The sequence below is a fragment of the Echinops telfairi genome, unplaced genomic scaffold (assembly GCF_000313985.2).
Source record: "Echinops telfairi isolate 266 unplaced genomic scaffold, ASM31398v2 ScPeMD7_7420;HRSCAF=8458, whole genome shotgun sequence".
In the NCBI taxonomy this organism is placed as follows: domain Eukaryota; kingdom Metazoa; phylum Chordata; class Mammalia; order Afrosoricida; family Tenrecidae; genus Echinops; species Echinops telfairi.
The window spans coordinates 15750146-15772967 of NW_022111320.1; the positions used below are offsets into that span (position 1 = coordinate 15750146).

The following is a 22822-nucleotide window of genomic DNA, read 5'->3' on the forward strand; positions in this document are numbered from 1 at the left end:
CCTTCTATCATTTAGGCTGAAAAAAAATAAATGAGAAAAGATGCAGCTCTACTTAACCTCTGACCTCAGGGAGAATGCTTTATAGGGTACTTTTCTGACCACCGGTATTTATTCCTTTCCTTTCATGTTTAAACTTAGACCTAACTACTCTTAGGGTAACACGCGGTGGCATTTATTGATTCCAAATCCGTATTTTAGAAAACCGTGTATAACATTTATGCTCTGTGCAGATTCAGACTGGGCGGTAGAAATGAGTTTAAAGGGTGCTGGGGACATCCTTTGATTTCTTAGAATGTGTTTTTGTCTCCAAGAGCAGAATTTGGCCTGCATTTGTGCTTTTGACTCGGGATCCAGGAAGACTGGGCTAAACCTGCTGCTGTTTTAAGTCGTGTCGGCCTTTCAGCAAATGACTGGAAGAACCAAAAGGTCGTGTCTTGCAAGAGGCCTAACCTAGAGATGAGGGAGGACTCAGGGAAAACAACAGAGGGGAAAAGGAGAAGAGGAGGGAGAAGATGCCACTAAGGAAGGCAGGGAACGGAAACACATGGTGGAGCTGGACCATGCCAAGCACAGGCTAAGCCACACACACCCATTCAAACGTAAGCATCTGACTGATGTTCGTGAGAAATTCTGATTCTAGCCAAATAATGATTACAGCGACTAAAACTGTTTGGGGACCAGGACAAAAACAAAACAACACAAAACTCAATTAGCTAGAAACAAACAAAGCCAAATCTGTCAACTAGTTACATAATCTCAAACCTTCAAGAATCCTTTTCACCCATCCTTGCTCACACAGCTCCAGGGAGCAAGACTTAGTGAGGACCTAAGGGGGTTGACTTCCGGTTTTCCAAAGGAATGGGAAATAGACTTTCAGAAGATTGACGTTTCCACACAAAAGCACTCTAAGCAGAGCATAAGAGGAGAGGTGGTGGGAGCAGCCCTTGGAAGAAAGCCCCATCTTCCAGGACACCGGTTTCCACTGAGCTTTGTAATGTTACACACTTTCTCCTGTCTTCTGTGTGATGATTCTTTTTTAATAGAAACTTTTTTTTTTCCTTTTGTTGTCTTTAATTTTTTTTTTAAACATTTTATTAGGGGCTCATACATCTGTTATCCCAATCCATACACACATCAATTGTGTAAAGCGCATTTGTACATCGTTTCTCAAAGAAACTTTTATTTTTAATGCACCTCCAGTGATCACGTGAATGAACCAGTTCTACATTAAAAGAGCTGTACTGATTTTCCCAGAGCTTACGACTGAGTGGTCACAGTTTGACTGACAGACATATCCACCTCTAATACAGTGGGAGAAAGCAGCTTTTACTGTTTGCTTAACCTACCAGTTTAACAGAGAAGAGTAACAGTGCCAATAAAAAGGTCCTCCTTCAAATGAAAAAAAAAAAAAAGAATCCCTTTATTGTATAGTCATCAATATGTTTTGCAAAGGGTAGGTTTCAGGGTTGTAATTTAAAAAGAAAAATAAAAAACTTTATGGAATTAAATGTAAAGGGTTACAAAGAGTTACTAGATCAAACTGTTATTTTGTTAAAATAGGCATGTTTAAAGGACTGCCTCGTTTAGAGAATCATGCTTAAGGTTTTCCTTCTAGCAAAGACAACATTTTCATCACCGAGCATGCTTTCTTACTCTCCTCTAGGTGCGCATGTTGGATGCAGCAGTGAAAATTACATCCCTGGATCCCCCAAAGATCATTTACTTTCCATCACAGGAGTACACACCCAGGGTCTTTGGGAGCATCCTCTAAATGCTGCTGGGGCCGACTTGGCTCTTTCTAGGCTTTGGGAGACTTTGACGGCAATCACTGCTGCCCCAGCGCACATGGCTTTTCTCTAAATCACCACTTAACTGTAACGTTAAGCTTTCTGTTTCTGATGGCATGGCTTTAAAAACAATCTATCATTATTTTCAATCTGGCGTCAAAATAACGAATTCTGACTTCATCATAGATATTTTTATAGATGAGGATTCCCGGGGGATGGGGGGGGGGTGGTTTGGTTTCTGAACTTGTGTCTGGCACACTTGCCTGGGTCACTGCACTTCCAAAATGTCCCACCGCCTAAATTGTCAAAATTCAGCATGACAACATTTTCCCGCAGAGTAAATAAACAAGCACCGCGGTGCAGATGTAATTTCTAACCTTTGCAAATCAGGGAAAACTTGGTCACACTCCTTACACTCCTGGATCGCATGGATTTCTCGGAGGTCACTCTCATTTTCGAGTTTCTGTTGGAAGTCCTCTTCCACCATGGAGAAGGCTGAGTGAGGAGTGCTACACGGGAACTTTTGGTGGTCAGCTAGCTCAGCCTTGGATTCAAAGAGCTGGTCACAGTCCTCACAGCGATACTGCCGTTCTTCTGAGAAAATAACAGAGGCATTACCAAGACTGGAAAGTGCCAGGTGGGTCAGCACCAAGCAGCAGGTCCTTATTGAACCGCAGAAGGCATCACGTCGTACATCATCTGATGGTCATTGAGGCCCCTTAACTTTAGCAGGGATGTCCAAGACCCCAGTTGGAGTCTGGTAAAATAACACAAGCGATTATTATGGCTTCCTGATCAGAGGGAACTGCATGACTGAACTCTCCCGGGTTTCAAGCACCCTAAAAGGAATAATGATCACTCACTGAGCAATATCTATGGTCTCAGCCCTGGAGCTGGATCGCTGACACACACTGAGGGCTTGTGATCAGCTTTCTAGTCTCCTTTTCAGTGGAGGACACGGAGGCTCCAGACCAACCCTAAGCCGCTGATTTGTTTCTAACTCAGAGCGACCTTATTGGATGGAGCAGAACTGCTCCACGGCGCTTCTGAAGCTGTGAATCTTCACGGAAGCAGATTGCCTCATCTTGCAACTCGTGGTTGCAACTGCTGACATTTGGGTGCTACCCGTCCTCCCCAAGGGCTCCTTCACTTGGAGCACGGAGAAATGACATCATCTGTCAGGGATTCCCAGCCTCACTGGTTGTGCCAGGATTAGACCTCTTTTCTGGCCTGTGTCCTTCTCACCACGCCATGCATGGTTAGACATGGCTTCCTGTCTGCAACATGTTCAAGTCTGGTCAAAGCCAGTAGACTTGGGAATACTTGAACATTCGTCATTATTCATCGTGGGGCTCAAGCTGTTTTTAGGACCCACGTGGCTAATTTATGTTACTCTGGACCTGGACGAAATGCCACAACTCTGTTAAACAGCAAACACCCCAAGTGATACGTTGAAGCGAGCTAAAGAAACATTCAGAGTGAGGACCCGAGCTAGCAAAGTTATGACACGTCAGGCCATGGTGGCATTCGGTGTCTATCCTTCCCGTTAGAACGGTGGCTAACCCCCGGCGGTCACAGGACCACACTGTGCACAGCTCCCACAGACAAGGAATGCAGATGTCTTGAGCACATAGCGTGCTGGAAGTAGCCAAGGAAAACCACAGGATACAAAATCCCTGTGCCATCAACCTTTAGCCGAGGAAGAAGCTAGCCTTTAGCTCTTCACTGCTTAACACCGTGTTTTTGATGGGTTATTTTAATCACCCACCACTGCTAAGCATGGTGCTAGGGAATGAGTCGATTAGAAACTCATCGACAAGGAGCTAAGAAACATGACAGATGAATGCATAGGGCTTAAGGGATCCCTGGAGGAATGGGCCTAATCCATCTCCTTTGGAGAAGGGAGGTGCAGAAAAGGTTTTACGAGCCAGGCAGAGTGGGGAGGAATGGTGGGACATTTCGGGCACCAGGGAATAGCAAGGACCAATGATGGAGGCGAGCGAGAACAGGGCAGGACCTTGGAAATGCAAAGCGCTAGTAGACTATGAACAGGTTTATAGAGTCATGTAAAGCAGGGGTGGGAAATGAAACTGGGATGGCAGGCCACTAGGGATTTTTTAGGTTTACAATAAGGGACTAGAAAGCTCCTTCGAGTGGGAAAGCAAGACAGAGTCAGACTTGCTGTCTAGAAAGGTTTCCTCCACGCCGGGCGCCGGCGTCGGCGTCGCAGTCGGAAAAAAAAAGAAAAAAAAGAAAGGTTTCCTCCAATGGCAAGCGTGAGAAGCCAAGCAAAGAGACCCAGTGGAGGCTGTGCCTTAGCTCAAATGGAACCAACATCAGCAAGACCAGACCAGTGAAGAAACTACAAAGAAGATTCACAGATTCACTATACTCTGAATACTGAGAGTTAAGGAAAACCAAAAACAAGCCCCCTACTGAAAGCAGACATGGTTCTCTCCTGGAGCAGCTGGTGGGTCTGAACCACCAGCTCTGAGGTGAGCAGCTTAATGTTTAGCCCACAGTGTCCTCGGGGACCTGAAGAAAAAGAACCCAACCGATCTCAAAGTCACTGCCCCAAGTCGATTCCTGCTCACAGCGACCCTCGATGGCAGAGTAGACCTGACCCTCTGGGTTCTGAGACTTAACAAATCTCTAGGGCAACGGACAACCTCATCTTGTCTGTTTGTTTCCTGTAGAGGTAATGGTGATTGGCAGCCGTAGGCATACACGACCCACTACACCACCGGAGCTCCTAAGGAAAAGGAAGCTCTTCTAAAAGGAACGCTGGCATAATCGTAACGAGGTAATCCAAACGTTGTCTCTAGCCTGCAGCACGGTTCATATCCAGGACATGACGTTCGTAAATTGGCTTTTCCTGAGGGACCTGACCACGAACGTAACCTCCAGGCCACATGGTACCTGGCGAAGCAGGGGTTTTAGGGACCATAAGACCTTGGTTTGAAGGCTGACTCCATCCTTCACTACCCATGTGGTTTTAGTCACTTCTGTTGGCCTTCCTGTCTCAGCTGCTACATCTGTAAAATGGATAGAATAAGATTTTCTTTCTAATCTCCCTGTGATGCCATGAGACCATAGAGGGGAAGTATCCGACAGCCAGCCTAGAGCAGGTGTGTACCATACGTACTCGTGTATAAGCTCAGTGTCTCAGCACATTTTTCATGCAGTTTTTGTGGTAAAATCAGGTGCCTTGACTGATATTCGGGTCAGCTTATACTCGGTATACACGGTACTCCACGTGTTCTGTCTTATGGTCTCTTTGCTAGGAAAGTGTGACAAGGTACCGGCTAAACAGTATAGGCTATGCACATCCACCCATCTGCATGATCCCTTGAGAGCATAAAAGGGAGGGATGTCTTCTGTAAAGGCAGGTCTGTGTATGGCAGCCCTAAAAGAAGAGTGGGCACTTTGTTCAATATTGTTTCAGGGTAACTGATCATTTATATTTTGAAAGATGAAAAATTTAAAAACATTTCCGTTTTAATATTTATGGAAGAAAGATGCACTGAACCAGAGAAAGCCCAGTTCTCTGCTTTACCAACTGAAAGATCCCACTGCCATCACCACCCACTCCCACCTGTGAGAGCTGCCGCAGAGTCCCTTCCCAGCGGAGCAGACTGCCCGGTCAGACTGAGCTGATTTTGAGAACCCCGGGATCGAAAGCCATTTATTTGTCAGAGTTTCTAAAATGGAAATGAGTTCCCTAAAGCCCCCTCTGCCCACCCCCAAATTCTTAACTCACACAACCAACAAAGGGGCAGAATCCAGGGATCCAGAGGGGAAATTGTTCAAGCAAAAGCCTAGTCGACAGGAGCAGCTCAGAGTTAGGAGGTACAGACACAGAGGCTGAAAGCCTTCCCGGCGCACATGCCAGAGGAAGGCCCTGGGCGATGCCTTCTCAGAGGGCTCTGATGGGTAACCCTGCCCAGCGGCCGAGCGCCCCAGACGCCACTAGGACAGGTCGAAGACATCACATTCTAGGCGAGGGGACAACAGAAAAGCAGCGTAAATCCCACCCCAGGGACACACATGAGCACAGTGAGGTTTTTCTCTTAAAGTGCCCTTAGTAAGTAGAAACACGAATTGAATCTCTTGCTCTCCCAAAATTCCCCTATCTGTGCTTCTGTCCTATTGAACTCCTCTTCCTTCCTCGACTTGTCCGTGCTTGGCCAAGACTGTCCTTGGGCTGAAATACTTTGCCCAGTAGTCGGATGTTAGCTGGAAGAAGCACCCACTAGACGGACAAGCGCTCCAAGTCAAGCCCCCTAGAAGGGTCTCCATGCCTTGAGAAGGCTCTCCCCATCGCAGGCACTGGCAAAGGCTTGACTCGGAAGCTCCTCCTACAACAGTTAAGATATCCAGAAAATCCTTTGACTGTCTTCGGGGAGGCCCTCTACCTACTTCTGCTTCACTGGAACGTTAGCCAGATGTCAAGCTAAGAAAACAGCCACTCCACGGCCGGGCGGTCTGTTCACGGGGGACGGACCCACTGGGGCGGTAGGTGCCTGACGAAGTGGAGGGAAGACAGTGGGGAAGGGGGTTGTTGGAGCTGTACGAACCGTGGATATCCGGCGCCATACTTTCATGGGGGTAGTCTTCACTCTTCATGAACAGTAGAAGCTCCTCTCCCGGGACGATGTCCGCGACTACTCGATAGAATATCTGCAGGAGACAAGATGGACAGGGGAAGGAGAGAGGGAACAAAGTGATCATTGAGGAAGGGCAAGTTGGACAAGAAGAGGTCACTTCATTTACTCAAACTCCAACAAGCAGACTCCTCTTTTTGTCTTGACTTCCATCAGACGAAGTTAAAGAGTCTGCAGATGAGCTGTGTGGTTACAAATGGAAACTGCAATTCCCATACCAGTTCACAAATCTTTCCCAAGCCCTACTTCACAAATCAAATTTTCTTAATACAGGGCTTGCTGTGTGACATGTCCCGGAAAGACTCAAAGCAACCTGGTGAGCTACCCCCCAGCCCCCTGCACAGCATGGAATCCTGCCTTGCACCGGCCGCCAGCAGCAGTCTCCCTAAAACCAGTGTGGGGTGTGACAGCCTGGCTTGAGCATGCTCTCAAAAATGACTCTTCCTCAACAATAATTTGGGGTAAAAATACAGCTAACACCACCATGGCCAATTCCACTTTCTCATGGGTCTAACTGGGACCTGGCAAGGGATCATGGCACAAGGGTGTCGCAGAGAGAGAGTTCTTTGAAGGCAGGCGTTGGGCCCTGTATGGAGTCCTTATCTGTGTGGCTGGGGTGCACGCCCGCCTGCGGCAGCGGTTCTTTCCAGTGCTTTCTAGCAAAGTGCTGAGGAGAGGAGGGATTTGAGCTCTCTCTAAATGAAAGGCAGTGCAGCAAAACTCCCCCCTGGAATTTCCAAGAGCTACCTACCTACCTTTCTCCTCACCAGCCCTGTGACCTTCGACAAGTCGCTGCCAGTGTACTTGTCTAGGTCACCCCCCCCACCCCCCACCCCGTTATAAAAGCATTGAAGCAGAAAACAACAACGAAAAAACAAAACAAAACAAAAAACCCTCTAAGATGCGTTGCCATTTTAAAAGAAAACAGACGCTTAGCTTTTCATTTCTTTTCTAAGAGGTTTTTGTTAAATAAAACAACTTCAGATAAGGTAGACATTACAGAAGGAGGAATGGAGATGGACTGAGTACGTCTGCCGAGACACGTCCCATCCTTTGCCCGGTGGCCTCTTCCCTCTCTGTCATCACTAGTGATGCACTCCCACTTCCCATCCGTTCCCCAGTCTAAGGATGCCCACAGACGGGACTCCAACCTTTGTGGGTCCCAAAGCCTCAGATCCTTAATATCTGGACAAGGCACAGCCCCAGGCACCAGCAGCCGAACCACAAAGCATCGCTCACTCTCATCCGGGGCAAGAGAAGGGCTCACCTAACACAAGCGGGTAAACTTGACTCAGAGTTAGAAAGACTCGCCTTAGGCGCTATCGCTTGCTCCAAGTGGTCTTCGAAGATTTCTCCACGTGTCAAGCGAAAATAAGATGACTATCATTTGTTGGTATCTGACTACATTTTATCTTGTACAGGCAACTTAAATGCACCCAACTCTGTTTTTATCTGTTTATTTATTTATTTTTTGAAGCTCTGTGACATCAAACGTTAGTATGTGCTTCTTTATTCCAGTAGGTGGCTCTAAAGTCCAATTGTTTATTTTTCTGTAAAAAGACCAGAACCCAAATTGTACCCAATTCAAAATCCAATCTAAGGAATGCTTTGCCTTTAGTTCCTTCCGCCACCCCCTTCAAAGCAATCACTTTTAATTGAAGAGTCGTTCCACTACCTGAAGTTGACGTACAGCAAATAACTTGAGACAGAAAGTGTTGTAAGAGAGTATCCTACCAACTTGGACTCCCTAGAGCATTTCATAAGTAGCATACGGAGGACCTCGAGATGTACCCTCACCATGAGAGAGGGGGAAGGGGCGAGGTCTACCATTCACACCTAACCTTCACATCTCCCTCCTGTTAGGAACACACTGGGAGTTCTAGTGCAAAGTGACCTGATTGAAAGAAGGAACAAAATCACCTATGTGCTTGCTTCCCCTGTCCTCGAAATCTTCCAGTTGAAATGCTTGTAAGCACCTCGTTTCATTCTGCAGTCTGAGTTCCCCTTAGGAAACAATGGACTTCTCTCAACAGCTTGAATCACCTCTTTTTTTGGCATCTCTCAAAGGTTTAACTTATTAGCTTCCTTTCCAGCAACATGTTGACATTTGAATGGTGACATATTAGAACTTTTCGGTGGCTTCTCGGAAACAGGGAGGTTAAAGAGATAATGGCCCGCACAGCAGCAAAACAGAGAGACTGGCTCTGCCGGGGAGCGGTGCGCCGACACCCAGGCCAGATCATCGGAGGAACAATGTGTTAGGACACCAGTCTCTCCCGGTCGCCCTCTATTAATCATGTCCCCTTTCATTCCATTCCAGATGGACTCATCCACAGCGAACAGTCCAAGAAACAAAAGGAAAAATGATGGATACACAGCAGCTATATATTATAGAGACAATTCTCTTAACCAGGGGCATAGATCACGACTGTGATTTCCCTTCACGTGTCCCCACCGTCGAGGGAAGAATATTGAGTGCATAAAAAATACAAGACATGGATCGGGGCTGACGCTGGCTCGATGTGCTGGAGGTAAAGGGTGGCGTTCCAGGCCATGAAAGGCAAGGCTAGGCAGGGCAGAGCGGCTTTTAACTTCAGGGTGTTCTCCTCGAGTTTAAGTGAGTTTTTATGGCGCTCGTGAAACTGAGGTTTGAGAAGAACTGGCAAGCGCCAGCCGCAGTGAGGGCAGATTCTGGGCACGCTCCGTCTTACAGCAGTGAGACGTCGCATCTGCCACGCCCTCAACAAATCTAGGCCCTTTGTCAAGGTGTCCCTGCCACTAAGTGATCCTCATCCTATCTCATCTCTGAGAATCTCAGGGAGACTTACGTAAAATGAGGGCTTTCCCCTGGTAATTACAGTGCCCCCAAAGCACAATCCAAACACGGAACTCCAGAGAGGCCCACTCAGAAATCTGGCACCGACTTTCTAGAAATGATAGTAAGATAGCAGGAGACACTTTGAGCAGAGTAGCCTGGACCAAAATAAAGTGGTGATTTGCTGCCGACCTCAACATCCTGACCTTGGAAGTCATGAGACACACTCTGGGGGCTAATCAAGTCTTTCAGAACACAAGGCATGTTCATGAATATGAACAGCTATGGTTCAGGAAATGAAAAGTATGAGAAAGAAACTAACAAACCAACAAAGATGGATGTCGACTCCTCCCCCACCCCCCACAGGTGCCTAACTGTGGACATGACGGTGCTTTATTAAAAATCAGAGCCACAATGACCTTAGAATCATTCTTTTCTCCAAGCCTGAGCTATCGTGCAGTCATGTGCATCACGTGTCATCTGAGTTAGATGCCAAAAGCAGAACTACTACTAATCTAACCTCTGAAGTTCATGCTGGAGACAAGTGGAAGGGCGTCAACCCCTCTGGTCAACACCATAAAGGCCCTCCCATCAGGGGGTTTATGGAAAAAGTTATCTGGATTCAAAATAAAAACGTCTTGGTTCACGGACTGTACGATGCACTCAACTATATAACAAAGTCTTCAAAAGTCACAAACGTTTAGAAAAAGTTCGAGGTGAGACAAAACGACGGATTTCTATTTATTTTTTGCAACGTCTCTCTCAAAATGTAATGCTCTATTAGAAGGGAAAAAGCTTTTGATCCCTCCCAATATGGAGAACGATCCGCACGAAAAGGACCTTAAATTAGAAGGAAACAGGATTACAGGTAGACGTTCCATTTAAAAAATCATCACAAATATTTAAAAACTATATTAAGACCTTGGGGTGGGATGAGGAGCTGTGGGAGGGAAGGAGGCTCTACTTGGGAGTTAATACCAAAATTGGGGAAAGCAACATGCTAGGACTACCTCTCCATACGCTTGAAACGGCAACGTTCAAGTGGTCTTTTTATTTTATCATATGAAAATTTTAATTTGCCCAGTGTCTTTATTTTTTCAAAAAGCATCCTTTCCATCTTTTAAAATATGACTATTATATCTAGACTTCTGACCATGTCAACTTGTAGGAAATTATTTATAGTAAAGATTTTAATAACTGATCTCATTTTATTTTTAAATTTGTTAAAATTATATGCTTATGAAATTGCTGAGAAAAATGTATCTGTATATTAAACCTAAATCATTCAGATGGTTGGAGGAAAAAAAAAAGAATAGAAATCTCCAAAGCTGTTCACTTTTACTACTGTAGCAATTCACAAGCTAAACCACACATAAAATGTTACATGTGCATACTGGAATTACTCTAAGCATAATGATTGTGCTTTCTTTATTTTAAACAAACTCTGAAACCAGTTTCAAATGTCAAAAGGATATCCACTCAGCTAACAGTCACAGGCCAAGCTGGGGACAAAAGGCATGCAGAGATATGGCTCTGATTTGGCAAATATTAGACTCCCCAAAGCTGTTTTTCTAATACAATTTTATGTATAAATGTATGTTTTATATGGGACACACAAATGTGGCAAACTCTATTTTGGGGGGTAAGATTTAAGACTTCCATAAAACATTAACAATCTTTATTTTAAGATCTAGTTACATAAAATACAAATGGTTAGGTGCATGATTTATTTCACTTGTATATCATGAGTTATATATAATTATCTGTCATACTTATATTACGTAATATAGAGCCCAGGTATTAAATATATCCATATGAAGGGGCTTCAAAAAGTTGGTGGAGAGATGGAACTGAGGAACAATGGAGTTTTTCACCACCAACTTTTTAAAAGCCCCCTCGTATGTCTTTGTAGTAAATCAAATGCCTTGAGCATTCGTGTTCTTTAGATATTTAAATCTAAAGAGGACATGAGCACTCATCAGCCTCCGACAGGAATGCTAATAGTCCATAAAGGACTTCCAGGCTAATTCTGTTGGATACTGCTGAAGTTTGTGTCCAACCTAAACCTCTCTCAAATCGATGCTAATGCCACCGGAACTCCTACCTGGTAATAATGTGGCTTCTTGTCTGTGCCTCAACAAAAGACAAGACAAGCCCCGTCCTTCCGAGCAGCCTGCTGTCGAGCTGGCTAGGCTTGGATCGATTCAAAGTAGCGTGTTTGTCCTATTCTGAGACAGAAGGAAAATTACGAGCACCAGGAAGAAAGGAGGAGGAAAGAAAACCGATCATTTTCTTTGAATGGGATGAACAAGGCCTCATTGTTATTAATTCCCATTCGTTTTTCCTGTCCGAGTGGTGCTAGAAGTTTTATTTATACTTAGTAGATGGCGTTTGGTGCGTCTCAAAATGACAGACGTGTGAATTATGAGCGACCTTTAACCTATTCAGGAAGTTGTCATAATTGAAATAATAGAGAAATGGACTCACTTGCAAACTCTGCACTGAGAGACAACTCTCAGACTCTGGCTCTCTTTCCACTTGGATGCTGAGAGCTGATTTCTTCCTCCGGTGGTCCGAATGCTCTATTTATCACAGTCCCATGCAGTTTCCCACTCAGAAGGTGAGGGACGCCTGCACGGGACTCTACCACGTGGAGGAGGGGTGGAAGGGGAGGTCACAGTTTACATATCTGCGCAAAGTCAACATTTGATACGGACACATCTGTCAGCCTCGGGGGAGCACAGACACACCGGGTGCATATGGGATGGTGTTGGGAAACACCAGTGGGCCCCTGGGCCCCTCTACAGTAACGTGGACACCCCAATTCTGGAGTGCAGGAGCGATGTCAAGTGTTCCCCCGCCTCGAGGAAGCATCTGATGCTACATTCTGTGCCTTATCACAGTGTCATGAGCAGACAGCACGGAGGATGGCAGATAAAGATTTCTGCTGAGCATGATAGAAGCTTTTTGGGACAAAACTTTGCCAAAGAAAACCATCCTGGTTTCCCTCATTCCTCCTAAAGGATGACATCCCTGTTGTCTTTGGGATGACAGTGTAAAGACAAGAGAACACGAGCTGAGGAAGTCTGGAGACTGTCTTGCTATGTGCACTTCCCGAAATGAAAGAAAGCACCCATTGATAATTCCCAGGATAAAGAGTATTTTGGGAGGCGATTTAATTTTCTCGTTCACATTTATATCTTTCTGTTAATTATCTGGGGAGCAAGTCGAGTATAATTTATTGGATGAAAGAAAACTGTTGATCCCATTTTGCATAAGAAGAGCCAGGGCTCTAGATAAGTTCCTTGTTTCTTAGACCTGGAGCCTACCGTGTGCCCAGCCTGAAGCCTTGCCACTTGTCGCCTGAAGTAGTCTCCAAGGCTCTCTCTACAGAGCCTTCTAGATAGACTTCCCTAACTACTCTACGTAAATTTCCCAAAGACATGCACAATAGCTCCACGTCTGATGTCACGGAAGCTTTCTGAGCATTCTGAAGCCCCTCAAGAGTGCTCCGGGATGGCTGCATCCCACGTGAGGAGGAAACCAATGACCATCTTTAGACATCTTTTTTTTTGGTACTAGGATAAGTCTTTTCTCATGTCCTTGGCCAACATTTTCATCTTGAGAGCCGGGGATGCATTCTAATGACTACCTTCTTGCGAGATCCCAGGAAGAATCGGAGCCCACGAGGGATGAGAACATGCACCAGTAAGAGAGGACTTTGCGATGTTCCTCAAAGATACCACACACACGCAAACACACGCACTGAAAACGTGCACGGAATCCTTCAGGCCACTTTCTCTTTTTCCACTTTCGTGGCTGGTCTTACTGAAAATGCTAGTCGGTGTCTCGCCGTGGGCATTATTCTGTGCAGAAGCCTTCTGGTGAGGGGATGCTGGTTAACATATAAATATCAATGGCAAGCTCTCTCTGAGACGGTTTCATCTTAGGGGGTAGGGAAGTCACTTATCAGCCAGACAGCATCCCCCAGCGTCGGCTTAGGCACTGTTCACAGAGCCAGTCTCTCGTCCTGCCAGCTGGCGTTCATCTTAAAACAGCAGAGCATGACTTTGGTATAAAAGTGGAACTTGACTTAAAAGCAAAGCAAAGAAAGTGGTCAAAGCCAATAATAATTTTAACATCAAAAGAGCTCATGCAAAATGTGGGCAGAAATCGTTGTAAAGGAAGAACAACTTAACAAATTACCTGACAGTGGATGCAAACCTTTTTTTTTGGGTTAAAACCTGGGGAAAAAACCCTATAACTTAACATGTTGCTCTGCACATGGCTGATCAGCCCGGCTTCCTGGGTACAAACTGTACTAACTGACTGGTGCAGGAAAAACAGATGATTTGCCCCCGTACGAAGCCAAGGAAAATAACGTGATAATTGAGCCCACAATAAGCTTACAGTAATAATACTGTGCTGGTGTTGCAGCAGTCTGATAGCACCATTGATGGCGACTTAGGAAGAGGGTGGGTGGTTGTGCCGATTCAGCCACCATCACCCTGGAAGCAGTTCAATGCTTACAAGGTAAATGACAAACGGGAACGAGGCTGGGTCCGACGGAAAGCCCTGTGGGCCGGGGCCGCTCAGAACACCTGACGTGAACTCTGATTTGCGTTCTTTGAGGGACACGTGTTTCCCTGGATTTTCTGTCCACAAAATATCCATCGGGCACTAGATAATCACTTATGGGCATTTAAAAACAAAACAAAACATTTATTCAGAGTGAGCAACAGATGTCTCTTAGTGTGCTGATTAAAAGTCAGCTGTCAGAGAATAGTTTAAAAAACGAAAGGACCCTTTGCCCAAAGTCTTGGGTTTCTGAGAATTTACGCTACTTGGAGATCAGGTTAAGGCAGACCAGAGGTTTGAAACAAATCATTCCTAGGGTGCTGAATACATTTACATGCTGTATATGGCATATTACTCCAAAATACATGCCCAGATGATTGTAGTTATTATGAGCGAAAAGACAGGTCTTGGGTAGTTCGGAACAAGCCAGCCGTTGTGAAGTGTGTTCAAGTGATCTGTCTAATCATAACCAATGTGGTTTCACCATGAAGATGCATTCAAGGAAGCCTGTAGTATTAGAGGGAGACTTCAAGGAGCCGTACAAAACCAGGGAGCATCTTCAGAGATGGGGCCAAAGGTGAGATCTGAACTGATTGAGGTATATGACGAGGGTGCAGGGATCCTTTGCCTTTGACCTGGCTCAGGGAGGATCTAAGGATGGGGTTGAAAACTTACTGCCATTGAGTTCATTCGGCTCCCAGGGATCCTAGAAGGCAGGGTAGAACTGCCCCTGTGGGTTTCTGACGGTGGAAAGCTTCGCCTTTCTCTTGTGGTTGTAGCTAGTGGTTTCAAACTGCTGGCCTCATGGGTAGCCGCTCAACTTGTAACCCCATAGGGTTACCCTCAAACCCCCCAAGCAAAAACAAACTCATTGCCACAAAGGCCATGCTGACTCGCAGCGAGCCCTCATGGATTTCCGAGACTGAAACTGTTGATGGCGTGGACTCAGGAAGAGGAGAACAGTGAAAGGCGGGAACAGTGAGACCCAAACCTCAAGCCATGTGCTAGCTCTACCCATCCCTAGGATGCCGAGAAGACTCAAAAAAGGGCAGCAAAATAGCAAGATTAAATGAATTGGGGGTGAGACCAAAAAAAAATCAGTAAATCATTTAGAGGTCTGGTCTGCTTGACACTAGGATACTTCCAGCTGTAAATAAAAGCTCTGAATAATGAATAAACTGCTTCCATGCGCCCTCCCTCCTGGGATCCGCCCTCTTGAGGACCTAGCTTAGAAGAGGCTTTGGGCCACTTCAGCTGCGCCCTCCCTCCCCACTGCACTTCTCTGCCAGTTCTTGCTCCTGATACGAACCAAGAGTGACTTCAGATCATCAAAATGTAAAATGTTTGGTGTCAGTGAAATTTCACGCTAAATACTGGACCTCACTGGTATGGGCATGTGGCATTATACAGACATTTTAAGGAAGAAAGAAAAAAAAAAGCAGACTTCAAGGATAAAGAGGTCTGGGTGTTTTTCATGGATCCACTATTGTATGATTTGAGTGTGATGAAAAAACTCACAACCAAACTCACCACCCTCGAGTGGAATCCAACTCCCTGTGGGTGTGACAGTGGTTTCAGTGTGCAAGGGTCTGTGGTGTGCCCTTCTTTTTGAAGACCACTTGCTTCAGTGAATACAGTATTTTCATGAGGCAAAAGGGCTGTCTGTCAGAAGTTACTGCAACGAAGATGATGAGTTAGCAGTAATGAGTGTGTTTTTAGAGTCTCTATTTGCAAAGATATCACAGAAATAATTGAACAAAACCGCTCAAATGAAAGGGAGACCTAGAAACAAAGACCTGAGTCCTTTCTGGGTAACACTGTCAAAAAAGGCCACTCGGACCTGGGAAGTGGGGGCTGGGGGAGGGAACCAAAATAATGTCGTTCTTCGAAGTCCATTAGAAATTGTAAGTTCCGAAGAATCCCTCAAGTAAAATATTTGTAGAAATGAAGTAGGGAAAATGTTCATCAAGTGGTCTTCATGTTTATGATATAAAACAAGGTTACATTCTCAATCAACTCTATTTAAAAATTGAGAAAAGCAGGCTATTTCTGAATAATTCTTCCCCACCAAACAAATCGAATATTGTTTTTTGTCCAGTGTACATGTGTTGCCTTTATCTCACTATTATCAAACTCCGCATAACCTTAGCAAGCACATTTATTCGCTTTCAAAGCGCTCCATGTCGTTTGGAAAACTGACCCAAATTGATTGCACTTGATCTTGAACATTAGGCTTTACAAATAGGTAGCTTTGCAAATGCAAACTGTACTACTATGCATTCGTATTGGTTGTCCTCGCTTTTTTTGTGTGTGTGCAGCAATTTTTCACTTTCTGGTTATTTACTCTCAGTGTTAAAAGGATTCATCTGTGGTAGACAGCTCCACCGGCACCTCTTCCTTTCAATTGCCTAGGATCCACCCCTATATTGCTATTAAAGTTCATTCTCTAAATTTGAGCTCACTCTACAAATCAGAGATTCTTATAGACTGCTGGATTTGCTTTGTGTTGTACAGGTGTGTTGAAGTGCTTAAGGCTTAAAGATGACACCTGAGCCAGGGTCTCTCTTTTTGTCTGGGCAATCAATATTATCTCCCACAACAGGTATGTTCCTTATGTGATGAATGGCGCTTATATCCGGTTTGGTAGTTCCTACTCCTCATGGGAAGGACAGCGAAACAAACAACCAAGAGAATCTCTTTAGTCAGTTCTTCCATCATTGCACTTAGTCCACCGTCCACGTGTCAGAGCTATCTAGAGTTGCTAGCCTTCACTGGCTTTTAAAACGAAGCGAATGGGTTGATGGACGTATATTTCTATAAGATATGTATACACCATTTGGGCGTGTGTTCTTTTGTCTCGTCTACTGAGCCAAGTGTGAGTCTGCATGTCTTCTATCACAGAAATCTGACTTTCACCTGACTTTTCCTCTCTAGATGTTTATGGGTGAACTTACTTACCCATGTAATGTCAATTTCACAATTCTGTCATTTGATCTACACTCTGTTGTCATCTTAGATTTCTGCCAGCATAACACATAAGTTTAAGAGAGTACTTAGAGACATAATAGGTATGTGTGCCTGATACTGGCTTTAAATGTCTTTCCTGATGAACTCTTTTGCCTGGCCCTTTAGATAAAATAAGTAAACATGCTATTCATTAAGGCATGCACCAGGATATTTTCTTCTGAAGACATTTTACTTCAATATGGGCTTCAAAAGTAACCACGGTATAATTATAAATGCCTATGCTAATAAACAATCCAATGCATGGTTAGGAACGGCAAAATAGTTTCCCTTTTGTAATACAATCACAAATCCCAATGGCAAGTGTGTTTATGAAATATTTGACATATACATATTAAATAGAAAATGCCTTGACTATCGATCTCATTCTTAAATCATCTTTTCAATGATCTTATAGCAGCTGTATTTAGGGGAATAGCCTTCCTTGTCAGTTAATAGGGACAGAAAAAAGTTATTATGATGTAATTATATTATTACATCTGAAAGCTGCTTTTGAGATCCCCTAGTTCCTGATTTAAGAAACAAAATATAAATAGTTCCTCCACTTGTAGCACCTATGTATTTCCCACATCCACAAATAGTGAGTGCTCAAAAAATGTTTGTTTTGATGGTACAGTAACTCATATGAGGGACTTGGGAAATTTTCTGCTCACAATCAATAGCTAATTTAATAATGTTTTCCTTTGGCAATAATGTCTCTTGTTTTCTCAAGACAAAAGGGGAGGGAAAAAACCCACAATGGATCTGGTTTATTATTCTGATATATATTGAAGATTTTTTAAAATGATTCCCACTTAAACCTAATTTTACAATTTACTACCTCTCATTACAGTTTAGCCAGTAAAAATTATCTGGTAGCTGGTAAAATGCCAAAGCATAATCTCATCACGATGACTGATGACCAGAGACCACTATGATGCTAGAATTATTTATCAGCTTCCAATAGGAAACATCTCATTCAAATTTTACTTTTTCATAGTGATGATTTTCCTAGCGGATTTTCCAAGCAACCATTTCACTGTGTTCTCTGAGAGATGCTTTATCTAGGTAACCATTGAGTTAAAAGAAATAAATGATGATAGCATAATTAAATTCTAGCCTGATGAGGTTTATAAAACCCAAAGCTAACTGCCTGAACCTCTTGTTGTTTTAGGCATTGTTGTACTCACTTACAAGATTCATAACCTAACTTTATGGAGTGCAAAATATGGTTCATGATATTTTCATGATCTTTATTTCACAGTTGTTATTATTATGAAAGTCAGTCCCACTTGCTCCTCCATAATGCCACAGAGTAAACTCCAGCAGTGGGAATTTAAACCTTTTCTTATATACACACCAAAACAGAGTATTTTGATTAAAAATGTTTCTCAATTCTGTAAAACAACAAAAACTGCACAAGCAGCTAAGAGTGCACCTTTACCACATATATGTACTTAATAATTTACATGAAGCCTCTATAACATTTAAGCATAGCACTTTCAATTTCCATATAAATTCACTAAGTATTCTTGATGAGTTCCCTATTAGTGTGATGGCAAAGAAAAAGCCGTGATGAACAGTAAGCACTAAGCAACGACCCATTTTTGAAATCATTCACTCATACTCAGAAAACTAGAGCATTTGTGAAGGACAGTAATGCCCAGTAAACAGAGTCCTCAAGAAAAGTTGTTCTGGAAGAAAACAGTACTGAAAACGACAGCATTCTGGATCCTCCATCTGTGTATGCATTACTTTCATCATCTCAACAAACAGGCCCTAGGGGTCTACCTGTTATTTTTATTCTTTAGGCTTTACTGATACTTCTGTGCTCTCAAGGAAAGACAAGAAAATCTTTACAACATACCTGATCATTTATCTGGCATGCAACGAGGTTGTGCTGCTCATAACAGCCAGCGAACCTGATGTACTTGAGCCAGCTTCCCACATCTGGCTGACTGGCGTCTATGCAGAACTTCACATTGCAAAACTCATCTAAGATCTACAAAGGAAGAACAGAACAATCCATTTCCATGTTGGTCCATTCATTAAAATGGCTAATTGCTTTAAAAAGGCTTCAGTGGACTAGCTAGTCCTCCTTTGGGCCCTTAAAAGAAGAAGAAAAGTCATGCAGCAGCATGCATATTAATAAAGGAGGACTACTAATTAGTTATCTTAGATATGACAACATACTGTGATTTAAAAAAAAACAAAGAAAGCGATTGTAAATATTACTAAAACAGATCAATGGACCTGAAAACTGCCTGCTTTTCTTGTGACGCGTGACTTAAGAATCCTATCCAATGGAAGAGTTAGACTAATACAGAGCAGCACAGAAGAACACGTTTCCAAAACAAATAGTCAAGATTTTAGGTTCAGTTAGTGACACAGTAGAAACGCGTTCTTTTCACATTTTTGCTATTTCGAAGAATTCGGTTGAAAACTTTCATCGCAATATCATTAAATTTATTTCTACAGTTTGCATTTCACCACCACGAAACAATTAAATCCTACCCTTAATTGAGAAAAAAAAATTGTCCACTAGATGTGCTTCTGGCCAAACTAAAGAAAAACAAGTGAAAAGAAATAGTTGGTGAACAAGTCATGCAAAAAGTATGGCAGCCTAATGACTTAGCTAACACATGCCAATGCAAATTTCAACTTTACATGGAATAAGCAAAATACAACTGCTTGTGAACAAGTTTAAAAAACAGGTAAGAATGATTGTAATAAACTCACAATCATTATATGTGGTTGTGTACTGTCATTTCTCAAGAGATGTTACTCTTGGCCTAGCCAAAGTATTAATCATTACCTAATACACCTATTAAAACAAAAACTGACGTGGAAAACTCCCATTTCAAAGGTTTTGAGTCCTTAAATCAAGCTAGTCAGATTCACTAATAGCAATTATGTTTTAAACATTTCTAGAGTTGCTGATCTGATGGGGAATAGCTAGTAATTTTAAACCAATCCTTTAAAGCAAACCTGAGGAAGCTTCCAATCACAGTCTAAACAATACTAGTCCAGAACAGAAATTAGTGAATTAAACAGCCCCTTCAGCACTCTGCTGTGTACCTGAACCAGTATGAGAGAGAAAACGAAAATCCTGACTATATAGACCCAAAACAATGTTGCTTAGAATTCATGTAATCACCCAGTTGCAGATTCAAGTCATTAACTCACCACAAACTTCAAGGAGAAGAACCCCGTGCTCTGAGGGCACTAGTCAAGAGGTACTCTGAATGAGCTTTGGGCCAGGAGGCAATTAAAGGGCAGAAAGTAGTTCCACAATTAAAAGGGGGGAAAAAGAAAAATCTCAACAGAAAATACGACTGGGAGTAATTGCTAGATACATCCACAACACAAACACACAAATCAAAGCCTGCTTTTTCAAGGGCTCACAACACCCCAAAACTACCCTCAAATGCCCTCTCTGGTGCAAAGGACAGGTTTCTAAAAACCAAGTTCTTGTTTCGACAATTGCAAACGCTAAAATGTCTTCTACTAATCTCAGGGCGGAAATAACTCAAAGGGCAACTTGAGATTCCTCGATCCTACCCAGGTGTCTCAAAGGTACACAGACAACAGTAGTAAGCAACACACAATGAAAAGCAGTCCTACCAAGTTGTAGATTGGGGTCTTTTGTTTCTTTGTTGGGTTGCTGGTTTGGATTTTTTGTTGCCTGTTTTTTAGACTAGCAAACAACAACAACAACAAGTTTTACTGACGCAGGAGAGAAATGGTTCATGACGGAAACGGGGTGAAGCCAGTGAAATGGACCAGTTCCATATCATATTTTTGCATAAAGTCGTGGCAAACATGTTAATTTCATAAGTCACGACTCATCTACCCTTAGCTTTCCAGCATTCCCTGTGGCGGGGGGCAGAGAATTAAGTATTACATCGACTGCACATAAAAATGCTGGGTGTAATGTTATTCCGTGTTAACATTATTGCCGTTGCCTCTGTCAACAGTGAAATTAATGTTTTTGAAAGTTTCATTTCCAAAGAATGTCTCATTACAGATCTGTTATATGATTATTCAAATATTCTTTACCAACATATTAACTTTCTTACCCACGATGATAGTCTTGCCCCAGGACAAAAGCCTAACTTTCTCCAAAACCGCCCCCCACCCCCACCGGGTGAAATATGCACTTTTGATTTGCTAGCAGAAATACATTCGTCTCCCAAATGTCTTAATCGGCTCGGAATTCTCGGATAAAATAAAGAAACGACACATCTTCCATCATTTCATCCAACACATGCTTGTGCTTTTAAAAGCTGTCAAGCTCCTTAAGATAGCTTGGGGTGGGGGGGCAGGGGGGTGAGAAATCTCTTTAACTGGGCTTTCGAGAAAGGCCCTTTCCAAAAAAAAAAAAAAAACCCAGCAAAAGAAGGGAAGGGGGAGGAAAAAAACCCACCACCTCCCCGCAGGGTCCGTAAGTGTCTTTCCCGCGAAGCAGCACGGAGTTGGACAGCAAAGCTGTGACTTGGCAAAGGTGGGACTCGGCCGAAAGCTGCTCCCGAGTCGCGTGGTCGCTGCCAGGAATTCGGATCTTGGCAACTCCACCTTCTGCGCCCCAGATACGGACGGACGACACGCCGAGCGAGGGGAGGCGGGAGACGCGCGCGAGCGGGGAGGCCGACGGGCGCCGGGGGACCCCCGAAGGCCGGCGACGCGCCGGGACGCGTCCGGACGGCGCGGGTGCGCAGGAGGAACCAGGAACCGCCGCCCCGGGCTCCGCGGGCAGCAGGAGAAGGGGGCTGGGGGCGGGGGAAGGGGTGCCAAGGCAGGAAGCTGCCCCGAGTCACCGACGCTGCCCCCCGCCAACACTGCTCTTTCTTCCTTCCTTTCGGCAAGGGCGTTCTCTTACCTGAAGTAACGTCTATGGCCGCAACTCGGCAAGAAAGAGCAATCACAGGAGAACTTAAACAAAATCATCGGCAGCCCCCAGCGCTCCCGAACGAAAATCCTGATCCTCTCACGCGATCCCCGGCAACATGTCGCGATGCAAAAAAAAAAAGGAAAAACAAAAAGAAAAGAGAAACACAAAACCCCGAAACTCGCGTCTGGGTTTCCGAACGGGTTTCTTTCGGATCACTTTGTCCGTCTCTAGCATCTGCTCGCCGTGAGCACGCGTTGCAGATTTATTGTCCGCCAAGAGTGTGTTTTTAAGACCCGAAAAGCAGTCTCCGTTCGGTGGGTGACCCGGGTTGGGTGTGTTTGGGCCCCCCCCCCCCAAAAAAAAAGAGCTCGGAGCTATTCCTTCGGGTTCACATTACCTCCCTGTTTTCTCACTTTCCCTTGCTCTTATCAGCCCGATGTGTAATGAAAGTTATCTGAAACCCACTAAAACTTCTTCCACTCCTGGCTCCCAGTTCCCAGGAAGGGAAAGCCGGCTGGAGGACGGGCGTTTGTCAAGGTGGGGGGCCTGGGGAGGCGAGGGCAGCGCTACCCCCCTTCCAGATCCTCCGCCGCGCCGGCCCCTCCCGGGATCGTCGGCTCGGGCAGCGCCGCGCGCGGCCGCCGGGCGTCGATGGCGCGGACTGTCTCTTTAAAGAGGAGCCGCGCGGCCATCCAGAAAGAGCCCGGGCCGCGGAGAAAGCGCGCTATCTCCCGCCGCCCGCCGCGGTCGGAAGCCAGACGGGCTCCTCTTTCAGTAAATTTTTAAAGTGACAGCAGCCTCCTCTGGCGGGAGAGGTCACAAAAAGGTCGCCAAGACCCAAGTCCTATAGGGACAGACTGATTATGGATGCGCCATCCCCCTGAAACATGTAGATTTCTCCGAGTAAACAACCAATGGGGAGACCTCGCCAGGCAGGATTTCTTTCCCCAGGGAAATGTCCTCTGTCTCGACGTTCTCAAAGCACTAGTGTAAGTGTGATTGTGTGTGTGTGTGTGTGTGTGCGCGCGCGCGCGCGCGCGTGTGTGTTGGCGGTGGGGGGTGGTGGTGGGGAGGGATGGGATGA

The 22822-nt window shown here is 44.6% G+C and overlaps 1 protein-coding gene across 10 annotated transcripts in view; it reads right to left on the reverse strand.

The window, feature by feature from the left end:
• The window catches only part of MECOM (MDS1 and EVI1 complex locus), a 322601-nt gene that overhangs the window by 47852 nt on the left and 251927 nt on the right, over positions 1-22822 (reverse strand). For 6 of the 10 annotated variants that reach the window (XM_045297558.1, XM_004704094.2, XM_030887619.2 and 3 more), the window contains exons 2-4: positions 18715-18849; positions 6365-6467; positions 2165-2381 (exon numbers count right to left, since the gene is read on the reverse strand). In XM_045297558.1, the coding sequence (XP_045153493.1) occupies positions 2165-2381; positions 6365-6467; positions 18715-18849 (455 nt within the window). Of the gene's footprint in view, positions 1-2164; positions 2382-6364; positions 6468-18714; positions 18850-21273; positions 21350-21726; positions 22307-22822 lie in introns of those variants that run through there. The other 4 variants (XM_045297559.1, XM_045297556.1, XM_045297560.1 and 1 more) reach the window with 4 other exon arrangements.